Genomic DNA, 23,367 nt, shown 5'->3' with positions numbered 1-23,367 from the left:
AGGCAGGAATCTCTCCCAGCCCTACCTGAAGATGCCGGGTATTGAACCTGGGACCTTCTGCATACAAAGCAGACCTTTCACCACTGAGTTATGGGCCTTCCCCTAGAGTGCCACAGAGTGCCTAAAGTTCCTTCTCGAAAAACTGGCCAAGTCTTCCTTTATTTCTGTAATAAAATTTATTAAATCGTTATCGGCTAAATTCCACACTTTCCCCATGTTTTGCTGTCAACTGCTAGGGAATGAGTATCAGATTAAAAGTTTTTTTTTAAAAAAAATGCAACCTACCTAAAGCCTGAGTTGCATAAGTTGATCAGCCAACACTTGTGTTGACTGTGCAAAAATATTATATGTGTTTATCCTGGTGGCACTGGATTTTGTGATTGGCTAGTAAAAATGAACATGAGGATACCAAGCCCAGCCATAATTTACTGACCCCTGAAAATGCAAAGCAATTACAAATAGCTCCTTTATTCCACCCGCAAAGAGCTATCCCAAAGGGTAAAACCCTCTGCATCCTTCCTTTGGTGGTATCCCAGCTATAGAGCCCCTCCCAGGAAATGTGCTGCCAAGCAACACCAGGAGAGACTATTCTAGGGGGCAGGGCTCCCTTTCATCCAGGCCAGGGGGAACCGAGCTCTTGGCTCACCTCTTTGTTGTGTGCCAGATGGCTAAGAGAGGCACCGGAGTGTGTACGATGTTAAATCTTTTCCCCAGCACTCTGGCATTCTTGCCATCACCACCGCTGTTACAGAGCTTCGAAAAGCTACTTTTTTGAACTACAACTCCCATCAGCCCAATCCAGCGGTCATGCTGGCTGGGGCTGATGGGAGTTGTAGTTCAAAAAAAGTAACTTTTCCAAGGTCTGCACTGTTATTATGCAGCAGTGGTGGGGAACCTCTGGACTGTGGGCCTAATTAGGACTGCCAGGCCTCCTCATTTGGACCATGAGGCTGTTTGCCAAGCCACACACTCCTGCCCTACACCTGATTCATATATGATGGCAGGTAAAGACACAGCTGGGACAAAGGGGGGGTTGTAGATACCACCAGTCAGCTGATCATCCTCACTTGCAAAGCCCTGTCTGCAGCAGTTTACGAGCACCAACAATCAGCAGACTGTTGTGGCTTTTGTGCACAGCGCTCTGCAAAAATGGGGCATGGGACATCATTGTGAGTCAGGTCCTTGACAGGTGGCCAGCCCAGCCCAGCTCACCTGTCAAACTGGGCCTGAAGGGGATGGGGTGGGGCATAATCCAGTTCCTCACTCCTGTTATAGAGCCCCATTTGTGCAAATTGGCCCCCGAGGTTCCCTGGAGGAGAAATGCTTCTATATGAATCACTTGTCTTGCTTCTCACGCTTGCCAAGGGAACTCATCAATTCTGCGCCGAGTATCATGCTTAATTGTTTTTGGCAGCTGGTGAAAAAAAAGGGGGGGATGGAGGGAAAGGAGTGAAGGGAGGCCAACATTTGTAAACTTTTCATTTCCGAAGCGCCTTAGGCTGCAATTGAGGGGAGAGGCTGAGTCTGGACCAAGGATACGGTCCATGCTCAATTTAGTCTGTTAAGCTTTTTTATTTTATTTTTTTAAAACAAGTCTGGGTTGCCAAGTCCGCTGTTGTACAAGCTGAGCCAGTTGCTAAAACGAATGGGAAAACTTGAGAAATTTACCCTGTTCTTCTCAGCACCTTAACTATTTGTTCAGTGCTCTAGTAACTTGGGAGGGCAGGCCAGGAAAAAAAAGCGGATTAGAAAACAAACATAGCCTAGCAGCCTCATCTTATGTAGGTTTACTCAGAAGAAAGCCTCTGAGTTCAAGGGCTCTCCTCAGGAGCAGGCATCACAGGTAGGTATGGTGGGGCATCTGCGGTGGACCCACACTCAAATAGGGGCCTCACTTACAAGAGTTCTCTGGACCGGTTGCACTGAGGAGGTAGGCTCACTAAGGGAAGAGAGCCCTTGCAGGATGTCTTCCCTCAGCCTGCAGCTGACACAGTGCTTTACTCACAAAGATGTGTGCAGTCGGGGCCAGATGACGTGTGGCAGTGGAAAATGGGTTTGTTTAACCCAGAGTTGTTCCAATCACATGGGAACAATATTCTGAGGGCTTGGGTCTCACCAGGTAACATTTCCAAGGGTTCCTTGGGGGTAGTGGTGGCTGGCACCCAGTGGGACTAGTAGGATGGAAAGCTGGGAGGACCAACAGTAGGTGGCGCCAGAGCCAATGACAGGCAGAGCCAACTCATTCTAGTTCTGTCCCCATCCTCCTCCCTGCTGCGTTTTATAAGGTCAACACTGAGATTAAGGCCATGCTCACAGTTTACATTTAAAGCTTTATGATATCACTTTAAGTAGCCATGGCTTTCCTCAACACGAGAACTGTAGTTTGTTAAGGATTTATTTTATTTCATTTAAGACATTCATGTAGCTCTTACTCATTCGCATTTCTAAGCAGTGTATATAAAAACGGACCATACCTAAAATGAAACAATAAAGTCATCACCAGGTCATAAAAGGATGCTGAGAGTTGTTAGGAGACCCCTACTCCTCTCACAGAGAGACAATTCCCAGGGTGGTTTATCAATCAATCCCTCTTCCCAGGGAACTCTGGGAATTGTAGCCGTATGAGGGAAATAAGGGGTCTCCTAACAACTCTTGCCCTTAACAAACTACAGTTCCCAGGATGCTTTGGTGGCAGGCATGACTGTGAAAGTGGCGTAATACTGTTTTCAATAGTGCTGTAAATCTACGGTGCACATGCAGCCTCCATAAACTGACCCTAACCCTAGACTGGCTGTAAGTAGGAAGGTATGCAGGTGGGGGCTGGTTGAGGACACATTGAGGTTGGTGGGGCAGTGCCCCATTCATCCAAATGGAGTAGTCTCCACTGTTTGGGGGAAGCCATGACTGGCATCATATGGACAAAAGCTTGTAGAGTAGATAAGCCTTGAGAAAAGCGAATGAGGATCTAGACGGGGTGCAGGTTGGGAGCAAGCTGGAGATTTGGGGGGGGGGCTGTGACTGCGATTACTGACAGCAGTAAGTGACCCCCTTCTTTCTTGTCCTTATTTGTGTGCTGTTTCTTCCAGCTCACTCCCTTTTTGAAAGCAGACGGGGGACAGGAGGAGAAGAAGATGCCTATATGAATCAGAATGCTATGGTATGAAGCTTATTAATATAACCTTTCTTTTTTATTGCATTTTCTGTAAATTACTTTTGCCAGACTGCCTTTGAAGAGTCACATTTTCCTAGGAAGCAACTGAGACAGGGCGGGAAGTCTCCATGAGGGCTACGTGGCCTTGCAGCAAAGTCTGTTGCACCTGCTTCTTGGTCCAAGAAGGTTGTTCCGTGCTGAGCTAAAAGTTCTCAGGTGAGAGGTTTCAGCTTGCATTTGGGGGAGTGGGCATGAAACGCCCCCCTGAACCTGTTGTAAAATTGGGGGTTGGGGACAACATTTTGCATGGTGGGGTGGGGGCATGAAGCTCACTGTCACTGCACAGAGCTCCTCTCGGAGGTGGCCATTTCCCCCCCAAAAAAACCCTCCCCTCACAGTGTCGCTATGTGATGATGCAGCATCATTCCCAGACCCTTGGAAAAAGTAAAATAGGAACCAGGAGGAGCTCTGTGTAGTGACAATAGGATGCATGCCCCCACCTTGCAAATTCCACCCTCCAAAAATCTGGCAGAAAAGCCCTCCCCACATTTGGGACTGCAGTCAACTGTCTGAGGGAAGAACTGTGTGAAAGGAGCTGGCCTGGATATTGTCACTGGTGTGTGTATTTCTTTAATTAACGGTTTTCTTGCATTGTTTTCCCCATTATTTGTTTTCTTGTGAAAGGAAGCCTTTAATTAAAGGCACAGGAGCCCTTAAATCCTTAATAGGGCTTTGTCTGGCCACACTGATAGGCTGGTGCTGCACCTGTGTTTAATTGCAAAAATCAACAAATTGCCGCAACACAGAAAACACTGGGATGCAATGATGTGGTAACATTGTTGCCTGGATGCTTTGTAAAAAGTGAGTGAACAAAGGATGACAATAACAGGCCAGACAGAATACCTGTACTGGTCGCTATGGTGTGAGAAGATGATGATGATTCACCCTGAGGTCCCAAGGCATGTTACAACAATCTAAAATACATCTTTAAAAACAATTTAAAATAACTTACACTCACAAGACGAGACTAGACAGTAGATGTAAACCTTTCAAAACTGGACACACCTGCCAGAAATATACTTCCACAATATGAAAATGAGCAACAGTCTGAACAGGTAAGCTTATTCATTAACACCGCAAATCTAAATGCAGACCTCTGGCTGAACTTAAGATGTAGATTGCAGAAGAACAACTGATGATCCATTGCTTAGCAGTATTCTCCAGTATTTGTTACATCTGTACAAGCTTCCTGACCCAAAAGGTGACAGCAGAAATCAACAGACTACTCCTTATGCCGAACTGAGCTTGCCCAAAGCCACTGAAATTAATGGGCTTCGGCACACCTAACTCAGCACAGGACTGGACTTTGTTTTGTTCCGGCTTTTCTTGGTGCAGTGTAAGGATTGTTTGTAGAGAGAATTGTATATATATGTTTAACATGGACAATACAAGCCCTCTTCAGGACTGTGCCATTTTGTCCCCGCCTCATTTTCCTGCATGTGTAGACCCTGATCCATCGCCCTTTCTTTGTGCAGGAGATCACACATAGGAAGCTGCCTTGCACTGAGTCAGAACATTGGCCCATCTAGCTCAGCACTGTCAACACTGACTGACAGAGGCTTTCCAGGGTTTCAGGCAGGAGCCTTTCCCTTGCCCTACCTGGAGATTTTTTAAATTATTGTTCAATTATTACATTTATATCTCACCCTTGCTCCAAAAAGGAGCTCAGGGTGGAGATGCTGGGGATTGAACCTGAGACCTTCTGCATTCACAGCAGATGCTCTGTGACTGAGCTACGGCCCGTCCCCACGGACAGGAAGTGGATCCCCCATTGCTCTTTGTATGACAGGGAAGAGGACTGACGAACTAGCTTGCACAGGAGGCAGGCACTGAGTAAGGACAATGTCTATGGTGCGGCCGCATTTGGAATACTGTGTACAGTTCTGGTCGCCTCATCTCAAAAAGGATATTATAGAGTTGGAAAAGGTTCAGAAGAGGGCAACCAGAATGATCAAGGGGATGGAGGGACTCCCTTACGAGGAAAGGTTGCAGCATTTGGGGCTTTTTAGTTTAGAGAAAAGGCGGGTCAGAGGAGACATGATAGAAGTGTATAAAATTATGCATGGCATGGAGAAAGTGGATAGAGAAAAGTTCTTCTCCCTCTCTCATAATACTAGAACTCGTGGACATTCAAAGAAGCTGAATGTTGGAAGATTCAGGACAGACAAAAGGAAGTACTTCTTTACTCAGCGCATAGTTAAACTATGGAATTTGCTCCCACAAGATGCAGTAATGGCCACCAGCTTGGACGGCTTTAAAAGAGGATTGGACAAATTCATGGAGGACAGGGCTATCAATGGCTACTAGCCGTGATGGCTGTGCTCTGCCACCCTAGTCAGAGGCAGTATGCTTCTGAAAACCAGTTGCCGGAAGCCTCAGTTGGGGAGAGTGTTCTTGCACTCGGGTCCTTCTTGCGGGCTTCCCCCAGGCACCTGGTTGGCCACTGTGAGAACAGGATGCTGGACTAGATGGGCCACTGGCCTGATCCAGCAGGCTCTTCTTATGTTCTTATGTTGCCAGCTCTTCAGTCCAAGCTCAGTTCAAAATATGGTTCCAGTGGAAATGACTGGCCAACCAGAGGAATCCTTGCACCAGGGCTACATTGCAAGAGCTAAGCAGAAATATTTAATTCAAAGACAGGAGCACCAAGCATCAAAGCCTATAACTCCAGAGAAGAAGACACCAGGGTTGGTCCAGGAGCAGCAGGCCATTTTCAGGCAAGGACATGTTAGGAGAAAGGCAGAACGCAGCATGCAAGACTAACGCAACAGATACCCTCAGATCGCTCACAATGGAAGCCGCGACTGACCGAGCTTACGAAGCAGTGGTCCGACTCTCCCTTCTCAAAGAGGATGACGTCCTTGACGAAGACGGCAATTGCTCTCATGATGAAGGACATGAAGAGATGCATGTGGATATAATTCCTGGTGCAGTGCAGTTTCCTGGATGGAAGAGAGGAGAAAGGAGTGTATGGAAAGGGTTCCACAATGCGGAGAGAGCCTGACCCCCAGGGTCCTTGTCCTCTTCTCTATCCCCTGTGGGAAATTGAGCCTGGATGATCAGTCTGCTAGGGCACAACCTCACCACAGGTTTAATCTGGTGTGGCAGGCCTTCTCTCTTCCTGGGGAAGATTGGGATCTTCCGTTTTGTGAGGAAGGCATAGAGAAGCCCTTCACCAAATGACAGTTCCTAGCCTTCCCCAATCTTTCCTAAAAGGTGTCTTGAGACGAGGGATTGGCAAAGCTGTCATACTTCAGTTTTTCTCCGTCTCTCATTCTTCCAGTTTGAAGTTTGGTTCTCCACACTTCCACATTAGTTTGTGATTTTTTTAAAAAAAGTCCTCATGAAAATTCATCAGCATTCATCATAAACATTTTTATGCAGTTTTGCCTAATATACATTTTTGCAAAGCAATTTCCCCTAAAATAATGCAGTCTTGAACGTCATTTTCACCAACATATGCATTTTTATTCATCAGCATTTTCACATATACTTCTCCTAGCAGACATAGTTTTGATGATTTTGCTACATATACTAATTTTTGCAAGCAATTATCCCTAACATAATGCATTTCTGTACGTTATTTTCACCAAGATACTATTTTTGCACACATTTTACCCTGGGAAATGCATTTCATGCAGATTACTTGGCTGGAGAATTGCATTGCAAAATTCAGCGTAGTGTGAATTTCGAAGGATGAATGTATTTCAGTTTACATGTTGCTTCAGGAAAGGCTAATTAAGTAAGATTGCTTTTAAATGTGAACTGAACCAATTTCTCCCCTTTACCTACACAGGACATATCGGTACTGTTTTGTATCGGGTCGCGTATCCATTGTGAGTCATATTCAGAGGAGATCCATTGAAATGATCAGAAATGGATAACTTAGGTCCATGGGGTCTCCTCAGAGTAAAACCTAGCTGTATGCAACCCTTCATTTTATGTTACGTTTATTGAGACATTAATGCTTTTATTACACTGATTTTACACTGCTTCGGAGCTAGCTGCAAAAATGGCAAAGATGTTTTGTGAACAAAATAAACAAATACGTTTTAAGTATGCCTTTCACTTTGCCGCCCAGGATTCCTACTGGGAGAAAGGGTGGGATATAAATCTAATAAATAAACAAATAATAAATATAACATCAATGCAAAAACTCTAAGACAAAAACACCAATACAAACATGCTAATTTCATTTCTGGTTTTCTCCTCTCAGTAACAACACCTGGTCCTAGTGAGCTTGATGCCTCAGTGGGCATCTGAACCCAAGTCTAGCATTCTGTCCCCTGGTTCACCAGATTCTACCACTGCAGGGGTGCACCTAGAGCCAAGCCAACTCTCTCCCCTTGCTCAAGTTTCCTTCTGCCTTCACAGTTTGCCTCTTACCTGAAAAAACACAGAACAACCATGGCCGCCGTGAGCGCAACAAGAGACAAACTGTGTCCGATGGTGTAGCCAGTCTTCACAGTGCCATAAAACGCGCTCTGTCAACACAGAAAAGAGAAGTCGTTCATTCATTAGGCCCTCAGAGCCGTTCATGGTATTTTCAATGGTAGGGCCAGAGCATCTGTTTGTGCATGCAGAAGGCCCCAGGTTCAATCCCTGTCATCTCCAGGTATGGATGGGAATATCCCATCTGAAACTCTGGAGAGGGGCAATATTGAGCTAAATGGACCAATAGTCTGACTCAGTATAAGGCAGTTTTCTATATTCAAACAAAACTTTCACAGCTTCTTTCCTCTCCCTCCATTCCCAACACCTCATTCTTCACTATGGGATGTCAATGGCTACATGACGCGTCACTCTCCGTATCCAATAACCTGTACCTCCCCCACTATTTTGTTGTCAGTTAAAGAAACTCCATGCCATTATCCTCTAAGCCAGGGGTGGGGAGCTCCTTGCAGCCTTAGGGCCACATTCCCTCAGGGGAAACCTTCTGGGGGCCGCTTGCCAGAGGTGGCTGAGGCCAGGTGCAAAAGCAGATGAGGCAGATGCATAAGTGGGCGGAGCAAAGGAAGGGACTGCTACCTTTGTACCATGGGCTGCACTCCAGCCACGCAAAAGCCGGAGGTTTCTACACAAACACACATACCCCTCTCTCTCTCATCCTCCAGCCATGGTAGCAAGAAGCATCATCTCAGTTCAAGGAGATACTCCAACCAGGCAAAAGGACTTGAAGGCATTGAACTGAACTGGTGAGGCATGTGGCGTGGGGACAGTCTTGAGGGCCAGATAGGGAGGCCTGGAGGGCCTGAGGTCCCCCACTCCTGCTCTAAGCTACAAAGGAGTGTATTCAACTGTGCATTTTAGATTCCTCAAAGGGGACGCTCTTTGACACAACTCTTTGGCAGTTGTTTGCAATCTGTTCCCCCCGCCCCCAAGATTTTTTACAATGTCCTCAGAGCCAAAGCAGGGAGAAGTCAGGTAATCTTAGACCAGCGTTTCCCAACCAGTGGGCCACCAGATGTTGTTGGACCACAATTCCCATCTTTCCTGACCATTGGCAATGCTGGCTGAGGGTGATGGAAGTTGTGGTCCAACAAGATCTGGTGGCCCACTAGTTGGGAAAGGCTGTCTTAGACCAGTGGTGGTCTGGGTATTGTAAGGCTCCATCTGCAAGCCAGCCCACCAGGGTTCTAGTCCATAGAGATTCAAAGGACAGCTTAAAAGCGAGCAAAGGTTTTAGAGTTCTTATGCACAAACAAATCTTATGGTTATATGTGCAGTATCAAACTTTCTGTGTACATTTGCAGTCTGCTACCTACAACTGCCTTCTCAATGGATAACAAGCTTGGGCCATACACATTTGCCACAGCCCCTCTAGACTACCATTGGTTTACCTGCTCTGACACCACAGAAAGCATTGCCAGCCCTGGGTTTTTGAGATCCTAGATATTTTTTTTGAGAACCTAGAATCTATATAAGCTATCTACATTATGCCCTTTTAAATGCCATTGATCTCAGTGGGAAAAATTAAGCGCAGAGGAAGCATGTCAGACCATTGGTCCATCTATTGTCTACACCATGGCAGTGCTAGGAAAGAGATAGGGAACCTGTGGCCCTCCAAATATTGTTGGACTCCATCAGCCCCAGCTAGCGTGGACAATGGTCAAAGATGATGGAAGCTGTAGGCCAGCAAGATCTGGAGCGCCACAGGTTCCCCATCTCTGGTCTATTGCAGCTGGCAGAGGTTCTCTAGGATCTCAGGTGGAGAGAGGGTCTTCCAACGGAGGTTCCCCGGGATCTCATGCAGAGAGAGGGTCTTCCAAAGGAGGTTCCCTGGGATCTCAGGTGGAGAGAGGGTCTTCCAAAGCAGGTTCCCTAGGATCTCAGGTGGAGAGAGGGTCTTCCAAAGGAGGTTCCCTGGGATCTCAGGCAGAGAGAGGGACTTCCAAAGGAGGTTCCCTGGGATCTCAGGTGGAGAGAGGGTCTTCCAAAAGAGTTTCTCTAGGATCTCAGGCAGAGAGAGGGTCTTCCAAAGGAGGTTCCCTGGGATCTCAGGTGGAGAGAGGGTTTTCCAAAGGAGGTTCTAGGATCTCAGGCAGAGAGAGGGTCTTCCAAAGGAGGTTCCCTGGGATCTCAGGTGGAGAGAGGGTCTTCCAAAAGAGTTTCTCTAGGATCTCAGGCAGAGAGAGGGTCTTCCAAAGGAGGTTCCCTGGGATCTCAGGTGGAGAGAGGGTTTTCCAAAGGAGGTTCCAGGATCTCAGGCAGAGAGAGGGTCTTCCAAAGGAGGTTCCCTGGGATCTCAGGCAGAGAGAGGGTCTTCCAAAGGAGGTTCCCTGGGATCTCAGGTGGAGAGAGGGTCTTCCAAAGGAGGTTCTAGGATCTCAGGCAGAGAGAGGGTCTTCCAAAGGAGGTTCCCTGGGATCTCAGGCAGAGAGAGGGTCTTCCAAAGGAGGTTCCCTGGGATCTCAGGCACAGAGAGGGTCTTCCAAAGGAGGTTCCCTGGGATCTCAGGTGGAGAGAGCATCTTTCCCATTTCATACTACCTGATACTTTTATTTTTCTTAAGAGGAGATGTCAGGGATTGAACCTGGGACCTTGTGCGTGCAAAGCATCTGCTCTACCACTGAATTACAATTTGTAGGCCTTCGGAATGTATTTAAATTCCCCAGCTTTAATTAGTGATAGTTAAAAGTGTTTAATTACAGCTGGATTCTGTCAAATAATATCACAAGACTTTGCATGGAAAGCATGCATCTGAATAATATAGCATAATCTGCATTTTTAATTGTTTGAAAGCAGTTCGGTACAAAACTTGAAAATGTTGACGGGAAAGTCACACAAATGTTAATGGAGAAATCACAACAGGTGACACCTTGTTACTCTCCAATGCTCAGGGAAAAGCTTTAAAAGTGACTGCTCACTGTCAGAAATGCTGAAGGCCCTTGGCCTTCTGGTGGCGGCGGATTGAAGTTCATAGTAAAGGCTGAAAGTGATTACAGGAACGCCTGGCGTGTGCTTTCAGGAAGCTGTGGATCACCTTGTACAAATGCTCCGTTGTCAAGAGAACACACACATAGCTGCCTCCCAGTTCTTCCTTAATGGTTTCAATACAGGTGATGGTTTGGGAGAAGGTGGCTTTGACCATAGCAACATTGCACATTGCTCTGTTGAGGAGACACAGCTCCGTGGCTCTAGTTTAGCTGATTGAATTCACTGTTTCATCTGGCACTGAGGGGGCAGGTGAAGAGTTGATGAGGGGCCATAGCTTAGTGGTAGAAGCATTCCAGAATGCCCTAGGTTCAGTCCCTCGCATCTCCAGTTACAATGACTAGGTGTTGGGAAAAGGCCTAGGCTAATGAGAACCTGGAGAATGGCAGCCCATCAGAGAAGACTTGCCTCCACCATCCTGATGCCCTCCTGATGTTTTGTGCTACGAATCTCATCAGTCCTAGCCAGCATGACCACGCTGATTGGAGTTGTAGTGCAAAGCATCTGGAGGATGCCAGGTTTTGAGAGGTTGAAGTAGACAATACCATTGTGTCTGTCATGGTGCTCCGAAAGGCCACAGTACACATCCCCTTAACATTCTAACATTCTAAATGTGCCCACTGGCCCAAAAAGGTCGATGGCCCCTTCAAGTTCACTCTCTTGCTGATATTTTAACAATTGAATTGTGGACATTGTATTTGTTTTTCATCTCATCATTCTTATCGTAGTTTTGTGTCTATTCTAGAAGCTGCCTTGAGGGCCCTTTTGGAGGCCAAACTAGGGTCAGGTAAGCGCAACAAAAAGCTCTAGCCCACACCCATGAGAATTTCACTGAGAGAACTTTCTCTTCCCTTTTGTAATTTTCAGATGCATTTTCTTTTCTTATTAATGGATGGAAAATGATTTTTAAAAAGTGGGAGAAATTTTCTGCATAGCACCACCTGCAGCCCAGATCCCACATGAACAACTTAACACAGGAGTTGCTAATATGGGGCCTCCAGGGTCTTCTTCTGGCACCCACAGAGCCTCTGAGTTCCCCACTACTCACTGCACTCTTGGTCACGAGGTGGGGTTACCTGCTTCTTCCTTGAAAAATACCTAGAGCTGAAGTAGGAATTTGGAAGAGTGACACGATTGATTGATTGATTGATTGATTGCATTTGTATACCCCCCCCATAGCTGAAGCTTTCTGGGCGGTTTACAACAATTAAACATAAAAACAAATATACAAATTTAAAAACACATATTTAAAAGCCAATTAAAACACATGCTAAAATGCCTGGGAGAAGAGGAAAGTCTTTCCCATTTGTTCTTTCAGCTCTATGTATTTTTCAAGGCTCAGATTAATTCAAGTGGAAGTAGCCAGAGGGGTCGCTAATCACAGCACTTTCTCAAAAATCCAAATGGGCCAGTGGGCCTTAAAAGGTTGGGGACAACTGATTTAACAATTGATGAACTTCAGTGTGACTTTGAGATGGCTAGTTCCAGCATAAGTGCCAAGGGTCCTGAACCACAGCAGTTTCTTAAACCCTTGAGCACAAGATCTGGATCTGGATTGGGAAGAGTCTGTTTTTATACACTAGGAGACTCTCCTGAAGGGTCAAAGGGATGACATCCAATATGAGCTGGCCTGGGATGAACACTGGCCTGAATAACATGCACCTCCGCTCCGAAGAGTGCCCCAAATGATGCTGGCCACAATGGCCTGTTCCAAAGTCACCACTTCCTTTGGAACTGTCTTTACCAGCAGGGAGAGAATGGAGCTGGCACAAGTGTGGCCTCAACCGACTCCTAAGAAAAGAGCTGCTTTTTCAGTAAGGCCTCTGTCTCTTTTGACAGCGCTTAACATCTTTTGATAGGATCTATCCATCCCAAACACACACACACACACACACACACACACACACACACACACACGAGTAAATCTGTTGCTCCAACTGTCATGGGACCTGCGGTCATGTGGCAGGGAATCCGTGGGTTCAAGAACTAGTTCATGCATCCATAGCTCTGCTCCTTCATCTGCCAAGCTCTGTTGGCAGCAACTGCTTCTTAACCATGTGTGCAGTTATGGAGTTCGGCAACTACTGCGTATTCCCAGCTAAGAAAGCTCATCACAGGAAGCCTTCACATGAGGACATAAGAAGAGCCTGGTGGGTCAGGCCAGTGGCCCATCTAGTCCGGCATCCTGTTCTCATAGTGGCTGGCCAGTTGCCTCTGGGTAGTCTTGGAACCTAGGAAGATGCCTTGCACCAAGCGAAACCCTTGGCCAATCTAGCTCAGTACTGTCTACACCAGGGGGACCCAACATGACACGCTCCAGGAATTCCAACCACCTCCATCTTCAGCCACTGGCAATATTGGCTGGGGCTGATGGCGGCTGGAATCAAACCACATCTGGAGAGCTCAACAATGGCTACTCCTGGTCTACAATGACCAGCAGTGCCTATCCAGGGTTTTAAATAATGGTCTCCCCAGCCCGACCTGGAGTTGCTAGAGATTGAATCTGGGACCTTCTGCATGCAACGCAGGTGCTCTGCCACTGAGCAACAGCTCTGCCTCTTGTTATCGGAGATGGAACATAGGAAGCTGACTTATACCAAGTCAGATTATTGGCCAATCTAGCTCGGTATTGTTGACAGTGACCAACAGCAGCTCTCCAGGGTTTTAGATATGGGTCTTTTCCATTTCTACCTAGAGATGCCGGGGATTGAACCTAGGACCTTTTGCATGTAAAGCATGTGCTCTACGCACTGAGCCACAGCCCTGTCCTTCATAAAGCAGGATCCGGGAGGAGGAGGAAGGCATGTCTCACATGGTATTCATTAGTTGTTTTGAAATATTTATGCTCTGCCTACTAAATGCAGGTTCTCAATACCACAAATTATGCAGTCGAGTTTCCTGCATTTGAGGAAATCGCAGGGCTCAGCACATCCAGAGTGCAATGGATGAGCCTCACCCTGGGAAAGCCATCTTGTAATCATCATTTCTGATGTTCAGGCATGAGTTCTGTTGCTTCTGTAGCCAAAACGGCACCACCCATGCAAAAGAGGGAAGTATCTTGGCTGGGAGGAACCCAAAGGTTTGCAGAAGTACAGAAATACTTTAGAACAAAACCTTAACAGGGAGGAAACCTCCAGAGAGGAGTGAGCGTGCTCGGTGGCCACAGAATACTGACTGACTGCTGGGTGGGGAAAATGGAAAAATGGGTGGGAGGGGAATGGAATGGAGTATCATGAAAAAGGGCACAGCTAGCTGGCTGACTGAAGCACTCCACACTGCAAACTTTTGTTGCTGGTCCCATTCATAAATTCTAAATATAATAAAACAGACCATCGGGATATAAGAATCCCTCACTGGGCAGTGGTTCCTCACCCAGGCCTCTGGTGATGCAATTCTCGTAGTGTCAAATACAGCCTAACGCTGAAACCTTTCAGAAATCGAATATTCAGTTTTTCTTGTCAACCTAACTGAATTCCACCTTGCTTAGATTTTACTGACCTGCTCCACTGCGTTTGTGCTGTTGGGATCATACCCACAAGCCGCTATATATGGAGGGTACATATCAGACCAACCTTCGCTGGTACAGTTCCTGCTCACGTTACCTAGATAGAAATAAAGCAAGAAGGTTACAAGGCTTGACAGTGACAGTTGTAGAAAAGGATTTGGGAGGAATCCGTGAGACTTGCATCAGGCGTTTGGTCTATGGAACATGCATTTCTTTATTATTTATTCAAGGCATTTATATACTGATTAATCATTAGCATTTCTAAGTGGCGAACATAAAAACCAATCAGAGACCAAAATGATTAAAAAATCGTCATAAAACCGAATACTACTTTAAAATGCCTGCTGTAATAAGACAGTCTTTGGCACGTGTCTGAAGTTCAGCAAGGTGCCTGTCTGATCTTCCTTGGGAGGGAGGTCCACAGGCTTGGGCCCACAACGCCACATGCACGGCTTCTAGTAGTTATAAGATGAGCATCTGAGCTATGGAGGACCACCGAGGGGGAAGCCCTCCAAGATCTCAGTGATCGGACAGGATAAAAGGGACCAGGCGGTCCTTAAGATATCCTGGACCCGAGTTGTTAAGGACCTTATAAATTCATACAAGAACCTTGAGCCTGGTCCGGTAACATATCAGCAGCCAGTGCAAGCGTTTAAACACCAAAGTTATATGTTGGCAGTAGTTTGTCCCCACTTTCAGTCTAGCCACAGCATTTTGCACCAGCTGGAACTTCCAAACTGGGCACGAAGGTTGCCCTGTATGCTTTTTACTATCAAAGCACATATATATAATTGTTGTAAACTGCCCAGAGAGCTTCGGCTATGGGGCAGCATACAAATGTAATAAATAAATAAATCTAATAGACACACACACCTACAACGTATATATATAAGACAGTTTTGAAAGCAACAAACAGAACTTCACTCAAGCTTGCTCTGGATCCCTGTAAGGATTCCGTTAATCACCTAAAAATATATAAGATATATATGTATATGTCTGTCTGTCTATCTATCTATTCATAAGGTTTTTCATGGTGAGACGTATTCAGAGGTGGTTTACCATTGCCTTCCTCTAAGGCTACGGCACCTGGTATTCCCAGCGGTCTCCCATCCAAGTTCTAACTAGGCCTGACTCTGCTTAGCTTCCAAGATCAGATGAGATCAGGCGTGTTCAGGATAGCACAGCCATAGCCAAAAAGCAATTTAAAACCAGAAAAAAATTAAAACAATGACAATACAAAATCCGTAAAAATCCATAAAATGTTCATCCATCAGAAAGTTAATAAGGGCCAGGTCTTGCCCACCCTACTAAAAGTGGAGCACCAATATAGGAGACAACATTAACCAAAAGTCTGGGTGAATAGCAAGGTCTTAGCCTGGTGCCTAAAGACTGCCAAGGCTACAAATGGGGGTTATGTCCTTTTACTCCTTCCCCTGTAATATCTAATGAGCATGAATTACCCCCATGCACTTAGTGAATGCATCAGGAAGGAGCAGGAATAATGCGCCCTAGCATTGAGCTAGATGGCCTTTGTGCCTTGCTTCTCCAAAAGCTGCACATACAGCAACCATGAGAAAAGGTGGTATGCGCACAGGTGCCATCTTCTGTGCAACCAGGGACCTTGGGCAAATCAGAGTTCCTGACTGGAGGGGGAGCTCTACATCCACACAGCCCATTCTCAATCGTCCTAAATGCGCATCCGCCAGAGACGTGGCTTGCAGCGCGCCGGCGTTTGGGTGTGTGCGGTCCTGCGGCACCCTACACATTTGGTGAACATGTGGGAGGGGGAGTTTGCTCATCCTTGCAATGTGAAGTCATTGTGGGGACTTGGGACGGCATCTGTTGGCCAGCGCCAGTTCGAAAGCATTCTGTCAACCTAACAGGCTGGAATCAATTTGAGTTCATTCTTTGTCTGCTAGCTGCTGCTTTTACCAATCGGTTTTCCCGCCCCTCACAAAATTGTTTGACATTAGTATTGGTATTTTGAAAGGAAATATTGATAACTGAAACAGTGATAAAATTATCGTTCTTAATTGCATGTATATCCTGCCCTTCCTCTCAGAAGGAGCTTGGAGCCCAGGGATCTTCCCCCCCCTAAAAAAACCTGTTTTTGAAAATCTCAATGGACTGTGGCGGCACCTACCCTGTGGAATTCCCTCCCCTTGAATATTAGGCAGGCGCCATCTGCTATCTTTTCGGCGCCTTTTGAAGACTTTCCTCTTTCAACAAGCCTTTTGGGTTGAGACCTATCCCAGTCTGCGTCTGTGTTAGAATTGTTTTTAATATGCTTTCTTTAATAATATGTTTTTAACCTTTTTTGTAAAAGATGTTTTTAAAGTTTTTTTTAAAAAAATGTTTTTAATGTTGTTTTGTTTTATAGTGTTTTAAGGTCTGTTTTTATGCTGTTTTAAAGTGTTTTTAGCGTTTCTGTTTGCCGCCCTGGGCTCCTGCTGGGAGAAAGGGCGGGATATAAATCAAAGAATAAATCAAATAAATAAATAAATAAATAAATGATGGACTGCCTTCAACTCGATCCCGACTTATGGCGACCCTATGAACAGGGTTCTCATGGTAAATGGTATTCAGAGGGGGTTTACCATTGCCTCCCTCTGAGGCTGAGAGGCAGTGACTGGAATAGCCATGGAAAATTGCTACATAAAAATCCAATCCGCAATGACAGAGAATAAGTGAATTAATGGAAAATTTGATACCAAATCCAAACTGGGTGGAATTATAGTACAGCCCTAGTTTGGGACCCACCTCTCTCTCTCTCTCTCTCTCTCTCTCACTCACTCACTCACTCACTCTGCCCCCCCATGCCTCCCAAACACTGTGCTTAACAGGTAAGGATATCTGCTCCCCACTTCCTTGGGTGACCTTGTTATTCTAACACCAGAGCTATGAGGGCTCCTCTGTAGAACTTCTCTCTTGGGGCTGAGTTTACTTCTTTACAACTTGGGTGGAGACAGCCTACCTCAATATCAGAGGCTGAAAAAAGAAAAGCAACAAGTCACACGCCTCACCTGTCAGCTTCTCAGAGGTATCTATCTAGGCCGCTCACAGCAGGGGGCAGCAACTTTATTGGGCCAGTCAACACATTTGGAATGTTGAGAAAAGGTTGTGGGCGACAGTCACAAAATGGCTGCCATGGGCATAGCACAAAACGGTCACTGACAGACACACAAAATGGCCACCACATCTAAAAGAGCAGAGAAAGAGACAGGACCTCAAAAAGACGCAAACATGACCCCATCAATAGGGAAAATGCATCTGCATCAGCCATCACCATGCTCACTCAGAGAGAAGTGCTTTGCACCTCTCCTCTGTTCATAGCTGAAGGGAAAGTGGTTGTCCAATCCTGGCATCAATGAAATGTGGGGATATTTAAGGGGGACATTCAGTGTTAATGCAAAGATGTATCACTGAACACTAAAGTCAGGATCATTCAGATCATGGTATTCCTGATCTCTATGTATGGATATGAAAGTTGGACAGTGAAAAGGCGGATAAGAGAAAAATCAACTCATTTGAAATGTGGTGTTGGAGGAGAGCTTTGCGCATACCATGGACTGCGAAAAAGACAAATAACTGGGTGTTAGAACAAATTAAACCAGAACTATAATTAGAAGCTAAAATGATGAAATTGAGGTTATCATACTCTGGACACATCATGAGAAGACAAGATTCACTAGAAAAGACAATAATGTTGGCGAAAACAAGGGAGTAGAAAAAGAGGAAGGTCAAGCAAGAGGTGGATTGATTCCATAAAGGAAGCCACAGACCCGAACTTACAAGATCTGAACAGGGTGGTTCATGACAGATGCTATTGGTGGTCGCTGATTCATAGGGTTGCCATAAGTCGCAATTGACTTGAAGGCACATAACAACAAATTCAGTGTTAGAGAGGATGAGCCAATGCAAACAGGAAGTGAGCAGGAAGAGTAAACAATCTCCCATGCATTGTGGATGTTTGAGGGGATATTTCCTGACTTTCATGGGTGCCACAGAAGATACTGGTTGACACACGTGCCCATGGGCACCATGTCTGATGATCCCAGGGATACAGAATCCTGGAGCAGATGGATCCTTTATCCAATTCTGCAAAGCCATTTGTATTATTTATTTGCCCCTTTACATCTTAAATTTGCATCCCGCTGTTCCGCCAAACCGCGCTCTAGGCGGATGTTCCCAATAGCCAGCGTCTGCAAACATGACCAAAGTCTCTGCGCAGCCATATGGCATGTTCTTTATTTCTACATGGAACACCCAGAAACTCTTACTGGGTTATGAACTGCCCACATTTTGACAGCACAGTAAAAAAGCACTCCCTCGCTTGTGATGTGCTTTGTGCCTCTAAGTGCCAGGCGTATTAGCGCTGCTGCGTGGGCTCCGCTATCAATAGGCAACTCATCTAAACGCACTTTCTGTATCTTCTTAAAAGCTGATCCCCTCTGTGATGTTTTTGTTCTCTTATTCCTTACGCTTGACTGAAGCACCCTCCCATTCACAAAAGTCTTGCGGCCCTTCCACCCACATCTGGATTTTAACACAACACACACACACACACAAGTAATTCGAAACTCCTCTTTCTAGATTTGTCTGCCTTTCTTACCGAGGGCTTAATTTGTACCCCAGAATCTTTCCCCAGCCTGACCCCTGGAACAAGGGGATCGTCTGAACAAGCACAGAGCAGAAGTGTCTCATCCGGCAGGGCACAGCTGCAATGCTAGCTTCCCAACAGTGGGGGCACTGCTGCTTTGTAGGAATGACAGTGGCGAGGCAGTAGGGAGGTCAGCACACTGTGCATGAACCGGTGGAAGCACTAGATTGGCTCCCCCAATGCGCCTGCACCATGATGACCTCTCCACTGTCTTGACTCTCTCTTTCCCAGCCAGCAGCAGAACCTCCACTGCCAGAAAGGTAGTGTTGTGGCTCCACTTCACTGGGTGAGCTCACTGGGTGAGCAGAGTATGTTTCTTCCTCCACAGAAAACCCACAACTGGCCCTCATGCATGGATTAAGAAAAGTCTCCAGGGTAGCTGGCGCATGGTTTCCAGCTCTCACTTTACAAATCAAGCAATTCTCTCGCCTACCTAAGAATATTAAGAGGAGCTGGCAAGAAGCCCACTAGCAGGAGATGAGAGCAACGTCCCTATGTTGGCAGGGAAGGTTTATGGCCGAGGTAAGAAATGTGCAATGTATGACATTTCACATCATGTATTTCAATGTTGAAATATTGCTGGGGGAGTGTCATGTTTCAGCATCACATTAAGCTACCCCCCTGCCCCCCCGGATTCAAATGCATCCTGCTTTTATTTCTGCATGCTCTGAGCAGGGCTTTCACTACACATTTGCTTTTTCTTAACTAAGCTCCTCTTAATAGGACACTCCACATAAGAGCAACTTGCCTGAGATTCACATAGGCTCCCTTATCAGGAGTACTGATAAAGGCAGAGTGGGGAACTCCTTTCAGCCCAAGGGCGGCATGATCACGATCAGGGCCAGCTCCAGGAATGCTGGGGCCCTTGGGCATCAGCTTGCCCTGGGCCCCGTTGCGTGTGTATGTGCACGCGCGCATGCGCGCACGTGCGTGCATGCACACGACACCCCCTATGTACCTGTCTCCTGTCTTTTACCATTGCCCTTAACGAAGATGGTGGCCGCGGTTTCCCTAAGGGGATGACGCCTCCGCCACCATCTTTGTTGATGGCACGCATGCGTGCTACATGCACACATCTCTGCCATCAATTAAGATGGCAGCAGGGGCTTCAGTACCTTAGGGAAACCACGGCCGCCATCTTCGTTAAGGGCAACAGTAAAAGACAGCAGACAGGTAAGTGGGGAGACGTGGGGGGACGTGGGGGGCCTGCAGATCACAGAAGGGGAGCGGAGGGGCGGCTGAGGGGCCCCCTGTAGCTCCAGGGGCCATCGGGCCAGTGCCCAACCTGGCCGCCCTTTAGAACCGGCCCTGATCACGATCATCTGGGGAGCCTTCAAGGGGCCACATGCCAATGGCATTCAGGTCCTGTTTGTGGGCTTCACAGAAGAGGCATCTGGCTGGCCACTGTGAGGACAGAATGTTAGACTATATGGGCCATTGGCCTGATCCAGGAGCCAGGCTGTTCTGATGCTCTTATGTTCTTATGTAGGTGGGACCAGAGGCGAAAGCAGGCAAGCCAATGAATGCACATATTACCTTTGCACAATAGGCTAGTTTCTACAACTATCAGGTGGATCCACAGTTGGCTCCAGAATCATACTCAAAGAGTTCCTCAATGGTTCCTTCTCAAACTGGGGGGAGGTAACGAGCGGAGTACAGCAGGGCTCAGTCCTGAGCCCAGTGCTCTTCAACATTTTCATTAATGACTTGGATGTGGATGTACAGGGAATGCTTATCAAATTTGCATATGATACAAAATTGGGAGGGATAGCTAATGCCCTGGAAGACAGAAACAACATTCAAAGTGATCTTGATAGGCTGGAGCATTGGGCTGAAAACAGCAGAATGAAATTTAACAGGGATAAGTGCAAAGTTCTACACCTAGGAAAATAAACCAAATGCACAGTTATAAGATGGGGGATACTTGGCTGAGCAATATGATATGTGAGAAGGATCTTGGAATTGTCGTTGATCACAAGCTGAATATGAGCCAACAGTGCAATGTGGCTGTAAAAAAGGCAAATGCTTTTTAAAGCTGCATTAACAGAAGCATAGTTTCCAAATTGCGTGAAGTATTGGTTCCCCTCTATTCGGCACTGGTTAGGCCTCATCTTGAGTACTCTGTCCAGGTCTGAACACCACACTTTAAGAAAGATGCAGACAAACTGGAACAGATTCAGAGAAGGGCAACGAGGATGATCAGGGGAATGGAAACAAAGCCTTATCAGGAGAGACTGAAAGAACTGGGCATGTTTAGCCTTGAGAAGAGAAGACTGAGGGGAGATATGATCGCACACTTCAAGTACTTGAAAGGTTGCCACACAGAGGAGGGTCAAGATCTCTTCTCAATCATCCCGAGTGCAGGACACAGAATAGTGGGCTAAAGTTGCAGGAAGCCAGATTTCAGCTGAATCTCAGGAAAAACTTCCTAACTGTTAAGAGTGGTATGACAATGGAACCAATGGCCTAGTGAGGTGGCGGGCTCTCCAACACTGGAGGCATTCAAGAGGCAGCTGGACAGCCCCGTTGGGGATGCGTTAAATTGGATTCCTGCATTGAACGGAGGTTGGACTCGATGGCCTTATAGGCCCCTTTCAACTCTATGATTCTATGATCTCAGAGAGGTCTGGTCTCCCGCTCCCCTAGTGCATTCACTATAGCTGCCCAATTTACCTGTTTTTAAAAGTTTGATAGAAATATCTGTTGGCTATAGGTACGTTCTTAAACTGCAAGGTTTTTTTTTTTGCCTATTAGTGATATTTTATTCCAGCTGCTCTTTTTCCCATGGATTTGTTGCTCATTTTACTTGGCCACACTCTGAATTAACAGCAAAATTATATGTTTATCCAGCATTCCCCAGCAATATGTAAGCAAGAGTTCCAAAATGCATCACTTTTACTCCCCATGAATGGCTGGAAGACGAAAGGGCTGGAGGCAAAATGGTAAAGAAATGTTTATGTTTGCTGCTGTGTTTCTAGGAGCCGGTGTGATTGATTCTGCCATGGCAAACAGCAGAAAGGGAACAAAATGATCCGTTGGAGAAAAATTCTCCTGTACGTGGTCCAATATGGAAGCGGAGCTAAAGAGACAGCAATCCATTTTGGAATAAATGTTCATGGCCAAGAAATGAAGAACAAAACTCTGATCTGGTAAAAATGTCTGTTTGGGAGGTCACATTTTTCCAGAGAAGAGAATCCTTAGCTGGAGACAGAAAATTCAATCATATGAAAAAAGGAATCCACCTTATACTGAGTGAGATGGTCAGATCCTTGCTCCATCTAGTTCAGTCTTCTCTATCCTGATTTGCTCTCTGTGGTCTGACCAGATGTTTCCCATCACCTCTTCCTTTTTAAACTGGACCTTCCAGGGGCTGAATCTGGGACCTTCTGCATGCAAAGAATGCATGGCTAGCCAGTGTGGTGCCCTCACAATCTTGTCGGACTCCCAGCTCCCAACAGCCCCAGTGCCAGCACAGCTGACAGTCTAGGATGTCGGGAGCCTCCATATTAGACTACTGCAATGCATTCTACAAGAGGCTGCCTTTGAAGACTGTTTGGAAAAGACAGCTAGCGCAGAATGTGCCCGATTTTCAACTGGAAGAAGAAGGAATGAACTCATTCTGGCCCGAATGCACCGGCTGCCCATTTGTTTCCAGGCCCAGTTCAAAGTGCTGATAGGGGATAGCTCAGTGGTAGAGCATCTGTCTTGCATGCGGAAGGTCCCAGGTTCAATCGCTGGCATCTCCAGACAGGGCTGGGAGAGACCCCTGAACTAGATGTACCAATGTCTGACTAGTATATGGCAACTTCCTATGTTCCTATGATTTTGGCCTTGGAAGCTTCATACGACTCAAGACCACAATACCTACAAAGCTCCCTTTCCCCATATCAAGGTTCCCAGACCATGATATCTTCACCTGATGCCCTTCTTTGTGTGCCACCTCTGAAGGAGGTCTGGAGGGGTGACAAGAGAATTGGTCTTGTCTGTAGCAGCCCTCCATTTTTGGAATGCTCTCCCCAGGGAGGCCCCCCCTGGCACCAGGCTTGCCACCATTTTGGAACCAGGTAAAGACGTTTTTCTTTGCTCAGGTGTTTGGGAAGCACCGAAGATATGTTGTTCTATTGTAAATTTGTTTTCATACAGTACATACATGATTTCATTATTGCAAATTGCTTCCAAACTTTTTTTGGTGGGAAGTGATGTACAAATTTAATAAAAATAAACCTAAACTAAGGATTACAGCTGAAATTCTGCTTTGATCTCTCCAAAAGGGCCACATGTTTCTGCAGGGATGAATCAGCTGCTATGAGACAACCCCTATTAGCTTCCAGGCTTGCTTGCTTAGCAGAAGCATCCTGGCATGCTCACAATGGTTTGGAGTCCATGACCAGCACTGTTTCCTTTCAGTTGGGGTAATCAATGTGATGCCCTCTAGATGTTGCTGGACTACACCCTGTCATCCATGGCCATTGGCCATGCTGTCTGGGGCTACAGATGCTGGAGAATTCTGATGAAAACGGAAAAGGAAGCAGAAATTGGAGCAGTTTGTGTGTTTGC

The 23,367-nt window shown here is 46.3% G+C and overlaps 1 protein-coding gene and 1 pseudogene across 1 annotated transcript in view; both read right to left on the bottom strand.

Moving 5' to 3' along the window:
* Window positions 1-23,367, bottom strand: part of LOC133365212 (vasoactive intestinal polypeptide receptor-like) — a 150,612-nt gene that overhangs the window by 40,964 nt on the left and 86,281 nt on the right. Inside the window, exons 4-6 of the mRNA XM_061586768.1 lie at window positions 14,144-14,247; window positions 7,598-7,695; window positions 6,021-6,153 (exon numbers count right to left, since the gene is read on the bottom strand). Coding sequence (XP_061442752.1) covers window positions 6,021-6,153; window positions 7,598-7,695; window positions 14,144-14,247 — 335 coding nt within the window. The remainder of the gene's footprint in view (window positions 1-6,020; window positions 6,154-7,597; window positions 7,696-14,143; window positions 14,248-23,367) is intronic.
* On the bottom strand, window positions 15,225-15,342 carry LOC133365675 (5S ribosomal RNA; annotated as a pseudogene).

The sequence above is a fragment of the Rhineura floridana genome, chromosome 10 (assembly GCF_030035675.1).
Source record: "Rhineura floridana isolate rRhiFlo1 chromosome 10, rRhiFlo1.hap2, whole genome shotgun sequence".
In the NCBI taxonomy this organism is placed as follows: Eukaryota; Metazoa; Chordata; class Lepidosauria; order Squamata; family Rhineuridae; genus Rhineura; species Rhineura floridana.
Note: the sequence above shows the minus strand (reverse complement) of the source record. Positions and strands in the feature narration are given on the sequence as shown.